This window comes from Schistocerca nitens, chromosome 3 (assembly GCF_023898315.1).
Source record: "Schistocerca nitens isolate TAMUIC-IGC-003100 chromosome 3, iqSchNite1.1, whole genome shotgun sequence".
NCBI classification, from domain to species: domain Eukaryota; kingdom Metazoa; phylum Arthropoda; class Insecta; order Orthoptera; family Acrididae; genus Schistocerca; species Schistocerca nitens.
Window position 1 is genome coordinate 315044639 of NC_064616.1, and position 18220 is coordinate 315062858.

General features: G+C 46.6%; 1 protein-coding gene across 2 annotated transcripts in view; it reads right to left on the reverse strand.

Annotated features, from left to right (window-relative positions):
• Nucleotides 1–1370: 1370 nt before the first annotated feature.
• The window catches only part of LOC126248284 (putative gamma-glutamylcyclotransferase CG2811), a 42935-nt gene continuing 26085 nt past the window's right edge, over nucleotides 1371–18220 (reverse strand). For both annotated transcript variants that reach the window (XM_049949134.1, XM_049949135.1), the window contains exon 2: nucleotides 1371–1845. In XM_049949134.1, coding sequence (XP_049805091.1) covers nucleotides 1537–1845 — 309 coding nt within the window. In that variant the 3' untranslated portion in view covers nucleotides 1371–1536. The remainder of the gene's footprint in view (nucleotides 1846–18220) is intronic.

Genomic DNA, 18220 nt, shown 5'->3' on the forward strand with positions numbered 1-18220 from the left:
AGTACAAAGTATTGAGGAGCTGACTGCAGAGAGAAGCCTGGAGAGTAATAGTGGTAGTGAAAGTGACAGTGACAAGGAAGATGACCCTGTGCCCTCATATACTAAGGCAGCTGAAGCTTTTGAAACATTCAGGAGCTACATGATGGCCCATAGACTTTAGGACAGAACAGTAGTTCAACTTGCTCATTTGGAGCAAGAAATGATTGCCATAGAGTCTAGGAGAAACAGAAAACAAGCAAGCCTACTTGAATATTTTAAAAAATCATAGGTATGTTATTTTCAGATTGCTTAGATTCCTAGAGTTTTGTGCAAATTTAAATTCCATTTGATAATTTAATTATTGAAGTAATTTTTTTGTAACTAATTCTTTTTAATCTGTCCTATTTACTGTGTTTTTATGTAATATGTTCAGTATATCATAAACAAAATTTGGCTCATATTCTATAATTGGGTCAACTGAAGAATGGGATACCACCTGTCAGCTTTGGAGAATGATGTCAATCTTAAGAATCTGTTATAACTTTTTACTGTACAAACTGTTCCATTTACTTTCACCCATCCACCTACCGAGCCCCATGTTTTAATTAAAAAAACTAATCAGTTGATACACTGATCATCTGCAATGAATATCATATGTTGTGAAAATTTAAAACGTCATCTATGGCACCATTTGTCAAAGCTGATTAGTGGTATCCCGATCTTCAGTAATGCCCTATAATTATTATTATTTGGAAGCCTTCCTCTTTATAGTGTTTTCCTCTATACAGTGTTCAGAATTCGTGGTCCCTTGAAAAACGTTATATAGAGGTTTCACTGTACTTTCCTTGCAAGTAAGTAATCAAACATTATCTGTATGCTGCTTAGTACACCATCCACACGAGCTGCCTCATTTTCACATGATGTGCCCACATTGTAAAAATATAGTGTCAAGAAAAGAAACCATGTTAATACACTGATATTATTTCAGGATGTAGCCAGCTGATTTGATAACCGCAGTGTAACCAGTTACAGCCTTTTCTGAAGGTCATATTCAGATTAACACAAAGAAGCTCCACCTGTAATTAATATCAGCATATCAGGTTATTGTTCTCAGTCGCCAGTTTCAAAAGGTTAGTACAAGCATCATGTATCAATCACTTGATACTTTCCCAGGAGATTTAAATTAGTCATGTTACTGTAACTGAAATTAAGCAGCTGTTAACTGGACTGAAAATATATAATTGGCATTTTATGCTCCTTCACTTTCACTGACACCACAGCTATCAGTTTCTGATTATCTTGTGCTGTGACCGGTTATTCCAGTAAGAGTGCTATCTTCAATGCTACTAAGGAAAGGTTTCATTTGCAGGCAATAAAAAATAAAATAAAAATAAATGTGCAGCCATTTTATTTCTCCCTCAGACAGTACTGTACACAGTTTACATGAAATTATAAGTATAGACTACTTCCAGTTTTTAATCTGTACATAAAGCACACATTTTATTATGGCTATTGCAGTATGTACCCAATGTCAATTTTTATGATCACCACAAAATATTATTCTTTGCCATGCAACTGATGTTTTAGTACAGTATAATCCACATACTTTTCCCTTCTCACATATGATTTCCCATGAGGTCCTTCAGAATGATATTCACGGAGAAATGAACTTCCAACATCTTTCTCTAGGTTTAGAATGAAGTAAATCCAGCATTTGAGAACTGGTTGCATTTCACTGCTCACTTCTTCTACATGAAGAATTCGTACATGATCTTCCAACCTACAGTACAAGTCTGGATGACTTTCTAAACCATCCAAAGCCTTCAGCATAGTATCATCAACTTCATAAACTTCACCAATAACATTCTGAAAAGAAAGCATAGACTGCTTGAATCTCATTCAGCACACACACAAGAAAACTTTTCTTTTTTTAAGTTGTTTAACTACAAAAAGGAAAGTAATACATAGCCTTTAATTTACAAATGTGATTAAATAACTTGAAAAAGTCAATTTGTGTATAAATTTGTCTGGAAAACACGAACAACAGGCACAATGTGTTTAAATTACAATGTATCAGCTACGGACACTACAATTATTCAAGCTTAACAGTCATGAAGCACTTTAACAATAAATTGACGGTCACCGAGGACTTTATTGCAACTAACACACAATCCCAGAAACTACAGAAGCAGCAGAAACATGACAAATTCACACATTTAGAGATGAGCTTATTAACTGTTAAAGGTATCCACATCATAGTGCCCAAAAAAGGGAAAACTGAACAGTTTCAATAAATTGATCATGCACTGGTTAGTTATTAAACTGCTGCACATTTTCTTATACAGGCTTTTAGTGATAAATTTTATTTCTGAGATGCTTTTATCATGTAATACTGACACCACCAGCTACTTATTTAGTAGGTATAAAATGTGCTTTACAATTTCTGGCAACTTTAGCATAGATAAAGAAGATTAGAGCAATGTTTTCTACAGAAGATGCAGTGCTACTTGAACTACAGGTTTTAGGAAGATTCATCCAGAATTCATAAATAGCTTCTGCAGTGATTTACCTGCTGCTGGTGCCGATTCACGGCTTTCCAACAGGCCTCATGTATTCACTGTACAACCCAATTTATGTAACTGGCATTTTCACTTGTATAATGGTATTTTCTTTTTTCTTTCAGAAACTGTCCTCAGGTTATCTGCTCTCAAAACAATGGTCTCTTTCACTGCAGCAAAGAAAGTCATTGTGCTCATGATCTGTGTTACATAGCCGGAGCATCCATTTCTAGCCTTCCCTATTCATGCAGCTAAAATTGTGATTCACTCTTCCCTCTTCTGAAAATCTGAAAAACAGATTTTCAGTCAATCCTTGAATCACAGGATTGCGAAACCATAACACCAGTGCATGAAACATAACTCTTTTATGGTATACAGTGATGCAAGCACCAATGATTCAAGTTATAAGCAAAGGCTAAGTATTATGCTTCTATAATCAACGAGTCAACAGAGAATGTTACTTAATTTCTCTTGTGCTTTAATCACTTATGAGAGGAATACGGAAATACAGTCAACTTCTTATGTTTAAAATAATTTAAATGATGTGTGTGGAACTCACACTAAAAAATGTATCACTTTAGATACTGTCAAAGGACGCAAATAATGTATGAAATATAAGAATATATTTAACTGGAAAAAAATCAGCTGCATAAGAAAATTTAAGAATGATCACTGAAAACAAAATTACCAAGATCTCTAATACGAGTTCATACCTACAGGAAGACATGAACAAGTTGTTCTGAACAAGAGGAATGATTAGCTCACTTTGAACAGACTTCTTATATTGTCACAAAGGGACACACACACACACTGTGTGTGTGTGTGTGTGGGGGGGGGGGGCACACATGTGTGTTTTATTGGCACTCAACATCATGGTTGACAAAGCCCTTATTAAAACAAGGGGAAATGACTGTGGTTATGGGGTTATAATAATATAAATAAAAACGTAAGTGTTCATTTGTTCAAAATCTTATCTTCATCAATTGCTATGAAATTTTGACACAAATTTTGCAGTCAAGTACGTGTATGTTTTTATATACCAATTTTTAAAATATGTATATTACATAAATAAATATGTAATAAAGGGGAAATAATATACCACAAATCTCAAAAAGTACTTGACTGATTTACTTCAAATTGATACATATTACTGTAATAAACGTATGGACACACGAAGGCTCTGTAGTTCTAATAGGTATAAAATCTACATATGTATGTCAAATATATAATAGTGAAATGTTTTTAGCGAACAGCAAAGTTATATTTATGATTTATCTGCTTATGATTAGAATTCTACTACAAAATCAGAGAGAGAGAGAGAGAGAGAGAGAGAGAGAGAGAGAGAGAGAGAGAGAGAGGGGGGGGGGGGGTGAGGCAGGAAGAGAACATGGACAGAGTGGGGGATGGATGGAGGAGTAGGAGTAAGAGTTGGTGGTGGTTGTTAGTTTTGTTTTGAGGCACAAAAAACAAATGGGGCCATACACACCCAAGTCAAAACTATAGAAGACGAACACAGAGAGGAGTTGAACGACTATACATCAGTCCCAATGGACAGAATAGGACACACCTAAAAACAGGCACATGGAAAAAGGGCTAAAAACAGCATACAGAAATGGAGATACAAAACTAAAAATTAAATGGCCTTCACCATACTGCTTCGGCACATAAAAAGTAAAGCGTGGTCGACAGCCCGTGTGCCATTCACTGAAATGGCTGATAAATCATACGGCAAACCAAAGCTGGAATGTATATAGTTGAAACAATGTCATTCCAGCAGGAAGTGGTAGACAGTTAAAATTTGGGCGCAATGTGTACAAAGTGGTGGGGTAGCGCCACTTAGCAAATGACGATGGCTAAAAAAAGCAGTGCCCAATATGCAGCCGAGTTAAAATAGTCTCCTCCCAGCGGGCAGGCCAAGAGGAGGTTGTCCAAAGTGCTGGGAGACGCTTAATAAGCCCAAGCTTATTCCTGTGAACGGAGGACCACTGGCGATGTCAAAGGGACACCACTCTGTGACAGACAGCAACGCAGTGATCATCGGAGGGAATATAGGTACTCGCAGGCTGAGGTACAAGGACTGCAGCCTTGTTTCCTGGCAGACCGACATGACTAGGGACCCACAGAAACATGGCACTGGCTGAACAAAGTGTGAGAAAGTGACAGTTTTCCTGGACCCGCTGCACAATGGGATGAGCAGTGTACGCAGCACAGACTTTGGAGGGCAATGAGTGAGTCCAAGCAGAGGACACAATTGGAAAGGTTGTGTCACCCGATATATTCCGTGGCCTGATATAGAGTGAAGAGCTCGGCTGTAAATACTGAGGAGTGTGCCGGAAGCCGATATCGAAAGACACAGGTGCCAATGACGAAAACACACCCGACCCCACAGTCAGTCCAAGAGCCATCAATGTAGACAAAGGTATTATTGCAAAGTTCCATACGAAGGTCGTGAAACTGGAGGCAACAGACTGAGGCTGGGGTAGGGTAGTTAGAAAGTGAATAAAGGCCAAGGTTAACATGGGCTACTTCATGAAGCCAAGGTGGTGAATGGTTCTCACACCAGGAAAGTTGCAGGTAGTGTGAAGTTAAGCTGCCGTAGCATGTGCCAAAAGCAGACAACAGGAGGTGACAGAAGAGGGACGAGCCCCATACTGACAATCAAAGGAATCGTCAAAGAAGGCATAGGATGAGTGGCCACACATGGCAGAACAACAGCATGCATACCTGCTGAGGAGGAAGTCATGGCAGTAGTACAATGGTAGTTTAGCAGCTTCAGCATACAGACACTCAACTGGACTGGTGTAAAAGGCGCCCATGGCCGAATGGGTGCCACGATGGTGGATAATGTTAAGACATTGTATGAGGAATGGGCATGCAGATGCATACACAAAGCACACACACAGTCTAGTGTCCAACAGACAAGGGACTGGTACAAATGAAGGAGAGTGGTTCGATCAGCACCCCAGCAAGTACCATTGAGGACACGCAGGACATTGACGGACCGCATACAGCGGGCTGTCAGGTAAGACACATTGGAAGACCAAGAGTGTTTCTTATTGAGCGTGAGCCCCAGAAATTTAGTAGTTTCAATGAACGGAAGGGCAACAGGCACAACATGTAGATACACTGGGAGAAACCATTTTCACCACCAGAAATTCATACAGACAGTTTTGTCAGGGGAAAAGCGGAAGCCACTGTCTATGCTCCAGGAGTAAAGGCGATCAAGACAGTGCTGAAGATGGTATCCAGTGAGACAGGCCCATGTAGAACTGAAATAGATGGCAAAATCGTCTACAAAAAGAGAGCCGGAGATGCCCGGTGGGAGACAGGTCATTATAGGGTTAACGGCGATAGCAAAGAGGACGACATTTAGGACAGAACCCTGAGGCACACCATTTTCCTGGATAAAGGTGTCTACAAGGCAGAACCCGCACGCACTTTGAAAGGTCTTATAAAAATGCCTGAAGAAGAGATGGGGCACTAGCTAGAAGGAAGGTTTTTCTCCTTACCGGGCTTAGGAATGGGTATGATGGAGGCTTGAAGCCAGCATCCTCGAAATGTGCCCTCTGCCCAGATGTGGCTTTATGTGTTAAGCAGGAAGTGCTTGCCCACAAGAGAAAGGGGGCTGCAACATCTAAATGTGGATGGTGTCTGGCCATGGGACGGAGGATCTCATAGTACAGACTGCATTGTAGCACTCACGATTTGGAGAGGAGAACGGTATCACCCGAGCCTCCTCTGTTCGTATCTGATGGAGAAAGGCAGTGTGATAGTGGGCAGAGTTCGAAACTTCTGCAAAACGGCTGCCCAAGGTGTTGGAGATACCAACAGAGTCCACGATGACATTGTCAGCGACTGTCAGGCTGGAAATTAGGGAATGGATCATGGTTCCTCAGGGCCACTGGAGGTTGGCCCACAAGACAGAGGAAGCTGTGGAATTGTTAAAGAAACTAGTGAATGAAATCCAGCTAGCTCTTTTGCTATCCCTAAGAATGCGACGTCACTTTGCACGCATCTGTTTATAATGAATGCAGTTTGCCAGCATACGGTGGCATTTAAAAATGCATAGAGCACGTCTACTTGCACGAATTGGGTCACCGCATGCCTCAGTCCACCAAGGGACTAGGGCATGATGTGGTAAAGAGGAAGTGTGAAGGATGGAACATTCTGCAGAAGTAAGGATGACATTTGTAAGATATTCCACATGGTCATCACAACTGGTGAACTCTTGTTCTTCAAAGGTCGCCAGGGAGGAGTAAAACTTAAAACTACCAGTCAGCCCTAGGAAGCTGCCATTTAGGCGTGCACACGAATGGGGTAGGGGGTCAGCAAACAGATAGCACATGGGAAATGGTCGCTCGAGTAGGTGTCAAAAAGAACGGACCACTCCAGACGATGGGCAAGCTGGGCAGTGCAGAGGGATAGGTCCAAATGCAAACCAGTGTGCAAGGAGTCTGAATAAAAGTGGGTGCTCCAGTGTTAAGGCAGAAGAGGTTAAGTTGGTTAACAAGATCAGCCAACAGGGCACCTCTCTGACATGTCCTGGGAGAGCCCCAAAGGGGATGACGTGCATTTAAATCACCAAGTAGCAAAAATGGGGGAGGTAGCTGCCCAGTAAGTTGAAGGAAGTCTGCCCTGGTGACAGCGAATGATGGAGGGACATTTGTAGTTAAGACGGAAAATGTCAGGTGGGAAAGGAAAAAGTGAACTGCCACAGCTTGAAGATTGGTAGTCAGCAAGATGGGTTGACTATGAATGTCATCCTGTGAGTAGCATGAGGCCCCCCCATGAGATGGAATGCCAGAATGCCAACCTCAGGGGGGGGGGGGGGGGGAAGGTCAAAACAAATCAGTAAGAAATTTTAAAGACGTCGTGAGGGTGCAATTTTGTTTCCTGAAGGCAGAGTACAAGGGATGCTGCAATGCTAAAGCAGCTATAAATCCTCTTTGTGGGACTGAAGACTGAACATTCCATTAGAAATCCTCTTTTTGGGACCGAAGACTGAACATTCCATTAGAGGAGAGTCATGATGAAGAGACATAGGGGTGTCACTCACCTCGGCAGCTGCTGAGTAACAGGTGGGGGAAGAGGCGCTACTACAGGTGGGCGAAGAGGCACTACAACAGGGCACAGAAGCAGGAGGATCCTGCTCCATGGGGTCATGTGCCGACACCTTCGAGGAGGATCTTCGAGGTGGCGAAGGAGAAAACTGTTTGCCTTTGGTGGATTTCTTTGAGCCTTTCCGGTTAGATGAAGACTCTCGTGTTGTTTGGCTGGATGGATGGAGGAAGTCTCCACAGGAGTACTCCCTTCTGTCCTTTCCAGCCTACCGGTTGTGTAGCTGGTGGTTTCACCCCTTGAGGCAAGAGTCAGATGGTTTATTGCACAGCTGGACAGGGGGATGGCGATGCTACCTTGACACTAGGCGATTTCACAACCTCAGAGCTGAACTGGAGGTCGCATATCTACATGGCCATGTCCTTCACGGACCGAGGGGTAACAAGAACAGTACTACAGGTACCAGACAGGAGAACACAGGACTTGCGACTAGCCAGTAACTTGTGAGCAACTGGATAAGGCACCTTTTCTTTTACCCAGATCTCTTGAACAGCCTGCTCATCAAGATATACTGGACACTCCCAAGAGGCGGCAGCATGGCCGCCATTGCAATTGATACAGGGGGGAGGAGAAGGTGGATTATCGCCCTCGTGGACGTCCCTACCACAGGTGACATGTGGCTGGGTGTCTACAAGATGTTTTCGTGTGGTTAAAACAATGACACTGGTAGCAGTGCATCAGGTTTGGAATGTGATAATTTCATAGCCTGCTTTGAGCTTTTTTTTTTGGTGGGGTTTAAGGGCGCTCAATTACTGAGGTCATTAGCGCCCAGTCACAGTTGTTAGAGCACATGGAATCTAGTAAAACTCAAGGGGAGGGGGGGACACCAGAAAGTCCTGACAAAGATGCAGATAAAAGACGTAAAAAAGTTAGATGTCTTTGGACAAGCCAGTCAAAGTTACAAAAACGCAGAACACGAGTAGCTGCTCGAGCGTCATCAGCTAAAATATCCGGTAAAGTAGATGGCAGGGACAGGACAACACGAGACTGACTAAAGCGGGGACACGACAATAAAACATGGCACACTGTTAATGCTTGGCCACAAAGGCACTGCGGGGCTGGGTCACCGGAGAGCAGGTAGCGGTGGCTAAACCGGCAATGCCCAATCCGCAACCTTGTCAGAAGGACCTCTTCTCGCCGAGATGGTCGGGAGGAGGATGTCCAAGCAGTTGGGAGCGGTTTCACTGTCCAGAGCTTGTTTCCTTGAAGTGAGGACCAAGTATCCCACCACAACGACACAAGCCTCTTACAAACAACCCCACTAACGTCAGATGACGGGACACAATGGGAGGCTGGCCGAGGCAGGGGGACTGCAGCCTTGGCTGCAGCATCAGCAGCCTCATTCCCAGGCACTCCTACATGGCCGGGAACCCACAGAAAGCTGACAGGAGAGCCACCCTCAGCGAAAGAATGGAGGGACTGCTGGATCCGTTGCACCAAGGGATGGACCGGATAGGGAGCTCCAAGGCTCTGAAGAGCACTGAGTGAATCAGAGCAGAGTACATACGATGAATGGCGGTGGCGGCGGGCCTGATGGAGAGCAAAAAGCTCGGCCGTAAAGCTGGAACACTGGTCGAGGAGCCGGTATTTAAAGGTGGCGGCCCCGACGACAAAGGCACAGCCGACACCATTGTCAGTTTTGGAGCCAGCGGTGTAAATAAAGGTGTGACCGGCAAGTCGAGCACGAAGTTCGACAAACCGTGAGCAATACACTGCAGCCGGAGTACCCTCCTTCAGGAGTGAGCTGAGGTCGAGATAAATATGAACCGGAGCCTGGAGCCAAGGTGGTGTCGGGCTCTCATCCTCTCTGAAGGTGGTAGGGAGGGCAAAATCCAATTGTCTAAGCAGGCGACGGAAGCGGACTCCAGGGGGCAGCAGGGCAGACACATACAACACGTACTGACGGTAGAGAGAAACGGCGAAGAAGGACTGATAAGAAGGGTGGTCAGGCATAGACAACAGCCGGCAGGCATACCAACACAGCATTACGTCGCGCCGGTAGGTCAATGGTAATCCGGCAGCTTCAGCATAAAGACTCTCGACGGGACTAGTTTAGAAGGCTCCGGTCGCAAGACGTAACCCCTGATGGTGGATGGAGTTGAGACGGCGTAAGAGGGATGGCCGAGCAGACGAAGCTCCCATAATCCAGCTTCGATCAGACTATGGACCAATACAAGCGAAGCAGGACAGTGCGATCTGCTCCCCAAGATGAACCACTAAGAACTCTGAGGACATTAAGGGAATGTGTACAACGGGCCGCCAAATAAGAGATGTGCGGAGACCAACAAAGTTTCCTGTCTGATGTGAGCCCTAGAAACTTAGTTGTGTCTACGAATGGGAGAACAACGGGACCGAGATGTAAGGATGGCGGAAGGAACGCTTTATATCGCCAAAAGTTGATACAAACCGTCTTCTCTTCAGAGAACCGGAAGCCATTTGCCACGCTCCATGAGTATAGGCTGTCTAGACAACGCTGAAGGCAGCGCTCCAGGAGGCATGTTCTCTGGGCACTGCAGCAGATCGCGAAGTCATCAACGAAGAGAGAGCCTGAGACATTAGGTGGAATGCAATCCATAATTGGATTGATCACTATGGCAAAAAGGGCTACGCTCAAGATGGAGCCCTGAGGCACTCCGTTCTCCTGGAGGAAGATGTCTGACAATACGGAACCCACACGTACCCTAAACTTTCGATCCATTAAAAAGGAATCAATAAAAAGGGGCAGGCGACCGCGTAGGCCCCACCTGTGCATAGTGCGGAGGATACCTCCTCTCCAACAGGTATCATAAGCCTTCTCCAAATCGAAGAACACGGCTAACATTTGGCGCCTTCGCAAAAAGTTGTTCATGATGAATGTCGACAAGGTCACAAGGTGGTCAACAGCGGAACGGCGGCGACGAAAGCCGCATTGGACATTGGTAAGTAGCCGTCGAGATTCAAGAATCCAAACTAACCGAGCGTTAACCATGCGCTCCATCACTTTACAGACACAGCTTGTAAGAGAAATGGGGCGGTAACTAGAAGGAAGGTGTCTATGCTTCCCGGGTTTGGGTATAGGAACAACGACGGCGTCACGCCAACGCATGGGGACCTGACCTTCGGTCCAGACGCGATTGTAGGTAGGAAGAAGGAAGCTTTTGCCTGCCGGAGAAAGGTGTGCCAGCATCTGAACGTGAATGGCATCTGGCCCCGGAGTAGAGGACCGGGACAGTGCAAGCACACGTTCGAGTTCCCGCATAGTAAAGGGGGCATTATAATTTTCCAGATTCAGCGAGTGGAAGGAAGGTCGCCGAGCCTCTTCTGCCTCTTTCCTGGGAAGGAAGGCAGGGTGGTAATGGGCGGAGCTTGAAACCTCCGCGAAAAACCGGCCGAAGGCGTTGGAGACAGCCACAGGATGAACAGAGACCTCATTGCCTGAGGTCAGGCCAGGTACCGAGGAGTGAGCCTTAATGCCCGACAGCCGGCACAGGCCACCCCTAACGACAGAAGAGGGAGTAAAACTGTTAAAGGAGCTGGTGAAAGAGGTCCAACAAGCTTTTTTGCTGTCTTTGATGACTCTACGGCATTGTGCTCGGAGTCGTTTGTATCCAATACAATTCGCCAACGTAGGATGGCGGCGAAAGGTGCGTAAAGCACGTCGTCGAGCACGGATAGCGTCTCTACAAGCCTCATTCCACCAAGGGACGGAAACGCGACGTGAAGAGGTAGTATGAGAAATGGAACGTTCGGCAGCATTGACGATAACAGCCGTGAGGTATTCGACCTGACTGTCACAACTGAGAAAATCGTGGTCCGGAAAGGTCGCCAGGGAGGAGTAAAGTCCCCAGTCAGCTTTCGGTATGTTCCAGCTCGAAGGACGTGGGGATGGGGTGTGGTGCAGGAGACTAATGACACAGGGGAAGTGGTCGCTCGAATAGGTGTCAGAAAGGACATACCACTCGAACCGACGGGCAAGAGTGGTAGAACAGATCGAGAGGTCCAAGTGGGAGTAGGTATGAGCAGAGTCCGAGAGGAAATTCGGGGCGCCAGTATTGAGGCAGACAAGATTGAGATGGTTGAAGACATCCGCCAAGAGTGAGCCTCTTTGACAGGATGCAGGAGAGCCCTAAAGGGAATGATGGGCATTGAAGTCGCCAAACAATAAAAACGGCGGAGGAAGCTGAACAATCAGGTGCATCATGTCAGCCCGACTAACTGCGGATGACGATGGAGTGTAGATGGTACAAACTGAAAAAGTAAAAGCAGAAAGAGTAATGCGGACAGCTATTGCTTGGAGTGGGGTGGTCAATGGGATGGGATGGTAATGGACGTCGTCCCGAATGAGCAACGTGACCCCACCATGAGCTGGGATACCGTGCACAGGGGTGAGGTCATACCGCTCAGAGGTATAGTGGGTAAAGGCAATATGGTCAGTTGGACGCAACTGTTTCCTGGAGACCAAGGACAAGCGGACAGTGCAGGCGGAGGAGCAGTTGTAATTCCTCCCGATTAGATCGAATACCTCTTATGCTCCAATGTAACAAGGCCATCGCTAGCCAAAAAAGAGTGGGAACGAGACGGGGGAAGAGCTGGTCACCTCGACGGCCGCGGAGGGCCCGGTTTCGAGGGAACAACGCTACAACCGGCGGGAGGCGGATCCTGTTCCATCGAATCGTCGCCAGCTGCGGCCGCTGTCCCGGGTTGTGTAGGAGGGGCAGCATCATTTGTTGACGAGAGGCCAGCTGAGCGCCTGGCAGCAGAGTGTCCCGGCGAAACTGAGGATGGCCGGGAGCAGCGACTCACGGATGGAGCGTCAGACGGAACGCGCCGGGGTGGAGAGGGGGATAGAGACTTCTTCTTGGAGGCCTTCTTGGAAGTCCAAGGAGGCACAGGGATGGTGGGCTGGATCCGAAGAAGGTCCTCACGCACGGGGTCCGTTTTGGAACGCCGGACCTCGGAAGCTGGGGTCCGGAACGTTTCCCCGATGGACGCCTGAGAAGAGGATCGCTTCTCAGGTGGGGGAGGGGGGGAGGGGGGGAGGAGGAAGGGTGATCCCTGGGGCAGAGGGGGCAGGGGCCGCGGGGGCGGATGATTTGGAAGGGAGGGATTTGGGAGGCGGAGGCATAGACCCCGGATGGGGGGAGGAGGTGGAGGGGGGACAGGATAGGGGTGAGGATACTGTGGAAGGAGTGAACACGACTGAGGCAAACAAAGTGGTCAACGTCACGGGATGGAGGCAGCCATACTTCTTCCTGGCCTCAGAATAAGAGACGATCCAAAGTTTTGAGTTCTTGAATCTTCTTCTCCTTCTGATACGCGGGGCAGTCTAAGGATCTAGGCGAGTGGATGCCAGGACAATTAACGCACCGAGGTGGTGGAGTGCATGTATGTTCCTCACGAAGAGGACGTCCACAATTGCCACAAACGGGCTCAGCCTCACACCGTGACGACATGTGCCCAAAGCGCAAACACCAAAAACAGCGCATAGGAGGCGGGACGTAAGGTCGCACGTCACACCGGTAGCACATCACCTTTACCTTATCTGGGAGAACGTCCCCCTCGAAGGCGAGGATAAAGGCCCCGGTGTCGATGCGACGGTCTTTGGGGCCGCGCTGGACTCGCCGGACGAAATGCACGCCTCGGCGCTCCAGGTTGGCCCTGAGCTCCTCATCAAATTGCAGCAGGAGGTCCCGATGAAAAATAACCCCCGGCGTCCTATTCAGTGCCAGATGCGGGACAATGGACACTGGGATGTCCCCTAGTCCATCATGATCGTAGGTGCAGATGGGGACGCATTATGGGCGTAACTTGTGCAACCCATCAGGCGTTTAGGCCCAATTTGAGGAATAGTGGGTATGGTTACAACGCCGTTACAATGCTGAGTGCCAAGGTCTTAGTGCACTGAGGACCAGTGGTACACCACGTAAGGTGTCCTTCCCCAAAAGGCTCGTACTTCTGTAGAATTTTGAAAAATGGAGGTCAAACCCCAAGGAGGACCATCACATGGAAGGCCGAAACGGTTGAAACTCCTTTTAGTCGCCTCTTACGACAGGCAGGAATACCTCGGGCCTATTCTTACCCCGGACCCGCAGGGGGGGGGGGGGGGGGCTTTGAGCTTGGACTGAAGCAGTACTGTATCTAAGGTTAGAAAGAGAGTGCAGGTGGGCAATAAAGAGGAATCTACGTTTTTCATTACACGATGAATGGCAATGACACCCTGATCAGAGAGGTAAGGTTGTATTTCAGCCTCTGTTAGACTGTCAAGAAGTCTGGTGTAAATTACACCACGGGAAGAATTCAAAGTTCTATGGGCCTCGACATGAGCAGAGTAACCATGGAGAAGCGAGACAACAAGCAGTTGTGCTTGAGAATCAGAAGTGGTCTCCAAAGGCAAAGTGTGATTCCATAAATGAGAGGAGGATTTCACAGGGCCAGCAACTGCATCTACACCTTTTACCATGGACTGACCGTCTTCAGTACGCGAGACAATGATAAACTGTGGTGCAGCAGGAAGGGTCTTTGAATCATTAGCCTTGTTGCATTTACATTTTGTAGAAGATGAGTGGGAAGATGATTGACTACTCGTGAGGAAATCCCCCACGATTGCCAGCGTCTCCGATGGAATGCTCCTTCCAACTGGGGGCTCCTTTCACAAGGGGCACACCTGCCTTAGGTTATTGTTCCCCCCTCTGTAACACCTGATGGAGGGACCAATCGGCAATTTGAGAAGGCTACAGCTCAGGCAATCACCCCTCGTTGGGCCTGCCCTGTACCATCTTCTTGGTTGGCTCTACAAGTCCTTTAAGAACCTTGGCCTCCTGTACCACCTGCCTCTATTCTTCTCTGTCCATCGCCTTCCTTCTCTAATTTCTTATTCCATCGCCTTTAGATCTTCTCCCATATTGTCCACCCACCTTTTCCTGGGTCTACCTCTTCTCCTCCTCCCGTCAGGTTTTTACATGAATACTTTCTTGACATTCCGAGTTTCTGGCATTCTCTGTACGTGTCCTGCCCATCTTATTCTTCCCTGCTTAATTTTAACAACAATATCCATCTGTCTAAAAAGTTTTTGTAGTTCTAAGTTTGTCCTTACTCTCCAGCCATCTTCCTCTCTAACTGCTCGAAATGTTCTTTTCAGTATCTATCTTTCTCATCTCAATAACCAGTCCTCTTCCTTTAACATCAGTACGCAGCCTTCTGATCCATATATTACTATAGGTCTTAATATGATCACGTATACTTTGATTTTTTTATTCCTACTAACATTCCTGGAGTTAAATACACTCCTGGAAATGGAAAAAAGAACACATTGACACCGGTGTGTCAGACCCACCATACTTGCTCCGGACACTGCGAGAGGGCTGTACAAGCAATGATCACACGCACGGCACAGCGGACACACCAGGAACCGCGGTGTTGGCCGTCGAATGGCGCTAGCTGCGCAGCATTTGTGCAACGCCGCCGACAGTGTCAGCCAGTTTGCCGTGGCATACGGAGCTCCATCGCATTCTTTAACACTGGTAGCATGCCGCGACAGCGTGGACGTGAACCGTATGTGCAGTTGACGGACTTTGAGTGAGGGCGTATAGTGGGCATGCGGGAGGCTGGGTGGACGTACCGCCGAATTGCTCAACACGTGGGGCATGAGGTCTCCACAGTACATCGATGTTGTCGCCAGTGGTCGGCGGAAGGTGCACGTGCCCGTCGACCTGGGACCGGACCGCAGCGACGCACGGATGCACGCCAAGACCGTAGGATCCTACGCAGTGCCGTAGGGGACCGCACCGCCACTTCCCAGCAAATTAGGGACACTGTTGCTCCTGGGGTATCGGCGAGGACCATTCGCAACCGTCTCCATGAAGCTGGGCTACGGTCCCGCACACCGTTAGGCCGTCTTCCGCTCACGCCCCAACATCGTGCAGCCCGCCTCCAGTGGTGTCGCGACAGGCGTGAATGGAGGGACGAATGGAGACGTGTCGTCTTCAGCGATGAGAGTCGCTTCTGCCTTGGTGCCAATGATGGTCGTATGCGTGTTTGGCGCCGTGCAGGTGAGTGCCACAATCAGGACTGCATACGACCGAGGCACACAGGGCCAACACCCGGCATCATGGTGTGGGGAGCGATCTTCTACACTGGCCGTACACCACTGGTGATCGTCGAGGGGACACTGAATAGTGCACGGTACATCCAAACCGTCATCGAACCCATCGTTCTACCATTCCTAGACTGGCAAGGGAACTTGCTGTTCCAACAGGACAATGCACGTCCGCATGTATCCCGTGCCACCCAACGTGCTCTAGAAGGTGGCAGTCAACTACCCTGGCCAGCAAGATCTCCGGATCTGTCCCCCATTGAGGATGTTTGGGACTGGATGAAGCGTCGTCTCACGCGGTCTGCACGTCCAGCACGAACGCTGGTCCAACTGAGGCGCCAGGTGGAAATGGCATGGCAAGCCGTTCCACAGGACTACATCCAGCATCTCTACGATCGTTTCCATGGGAGAATAGCAGCCTGCATTGCTGCGAAAGGTGGATATACACTGTACTAGTGCCGACATCGTGCATGCTCTGTTGCCTGTGTCTATGTGCCTGTGGTTCTGTCAGTGTGATCATGTGATGTATCTGACCCCAGGAATGTGTCAATAAAGTTTCCCCTTCCTGGGACAATGCATTCACGGTGTTCTTATTTCAATTTCCAGGAGTGTACATTCTGCAAGGTAAAATAGCAACGATTTCCACTTGCTATCCTTTCTTGAATTTCTACTGCTACTTTATTGTCCTCCGTTATTACAGAACCTAACTATTTAAATGTTTTCACTCTTTCATATTCTTTCCCATTACTACTGAATTCTTTTGTCTGTTTATATTGGGTTGCCCCATCACCATATACTTTGTTTTGTTTATTTTTACTTCTAAGCCTACTTCTCTTGCTGCTTCCTCTAACGTATCTTAGTTCCTCTTTAGTGCCCTTACATTCCTTGGCAGTAATGCTACGTCATCCGCATATGCTACCACTTGAACTTGCCAATTACGTATTTTTCCTCCTGGGTTTATCGGAATTTGCCGCATTACCTTTTCTAAAACTAAATTAAATAGCATTGTAGAGATCACATTTCCCTGTCGTAGGTCCCTCTGTACTTTGAATTCACCAGACAGTTCTTGCTCTATTATTACTTTACACACTGTTGCTTTCATTGTCATTTCTGTTAAATTGACCAGTTTTAGTGGGATTCTGAATTCTTTCATGATCTGTGTAATTTTCTTCCTGTGTAGGCTGTCATACACTTGCTTAATATCAATGTACGACTAATGTAGTTGCTTGTCATACTTATAAAACTTCTCTAGCACTTGTCTTAATAAAAATATCTGATCCATCGTGGATCTGTTCCTCCTAAATCCAGCCTGATAGTCCCCCAATATCCCTTCTATCATCCCTTCAAGTCTGGAGGCTAAAATTTTACTAAGTATCTTATATGTTATCTCCAAGAGATTAATTCCACAATAATTACTACATTATGACTTGTCACCTTTTTTATGTAACAGGCAGATGATTCCCATGTTCCAATCCTTAGGCATTACCTCCTTTATCCATACTTCCTTTATCAATTCATGGACTACACTCATTTTCTTTCCCCCATATTTTAATAATTCGGCCTCTATGCCATCTTCTCCTGCTGCTGTATTATTTTTTAGGCTCTTGATAGCATTCTTCACTTCCACTAGCTCCGGTATTACTTTATTACTTCCTCTTCCCGACCCTCTGCATCTAACTCTGATTCCAATTCTGGGTCCTGTTCCCTTTCGTTCTCAATCATGGTTCCTTATTCTTTATCCCCTTCTTTCCCGTCAAGCAGTTCAGTAAAATACTTTTGCCACCTTTTTAGGACTTTGCTTTTATCTCCGATTAGATTTCCGTCCTTATCCTTACAAAAAACTGCTCAAGGTTGGAAATCTTTCTTCAAATCTCTTCTTTAATAGAACCTTCTGATCTCTTTATTGTCTCGCATTTCGCCCAGCTGCTCTATCCTTCTCCTTTCATGCTGCCTTTTCTTAACCCTACAAAGCTGATCCACCGTTTTCCTCTTGTCTGTATTCTTCTGCCGCTAACCTCATGTTGCTTTGCACCATTCTCCGTCTCGCTTCATTTCTCTTGTGTATAACTGTTAAGCATTCCTCGTCGAATCACTTAACCGCCCTTTTGCATTCTCTCTCCCCAGTATCTCTTCTGCAGCTACGCTAATGGCAGTTTCCAACGTCTCCCATTTAATTTCCACATTAACTTCAATCCCTGTGTTTCTCCCTGCTTCCAATATCTCTTCTAGTTTCTTCCCATATCCTTCCTGTGTTTCCTTCATTTAGAGTCTTTGTATATTGTGTTTCATTCTTATCTTATTCCTTTGGTTTCTAACCAAATCTATCTTCTGCCTATATCTAACCCATACTAAGTAGTGGTCTGTGTCTCCATCTGCCCCACTGCAGCTAACTAACTTCCATAATATCTGATGCAAGCCTTTTGTCTGAGTATGTGATCTATTTGGTTTCATATGTTTCCATCTGACTGATGGAACTGAAGAAACTGCAAAAAGG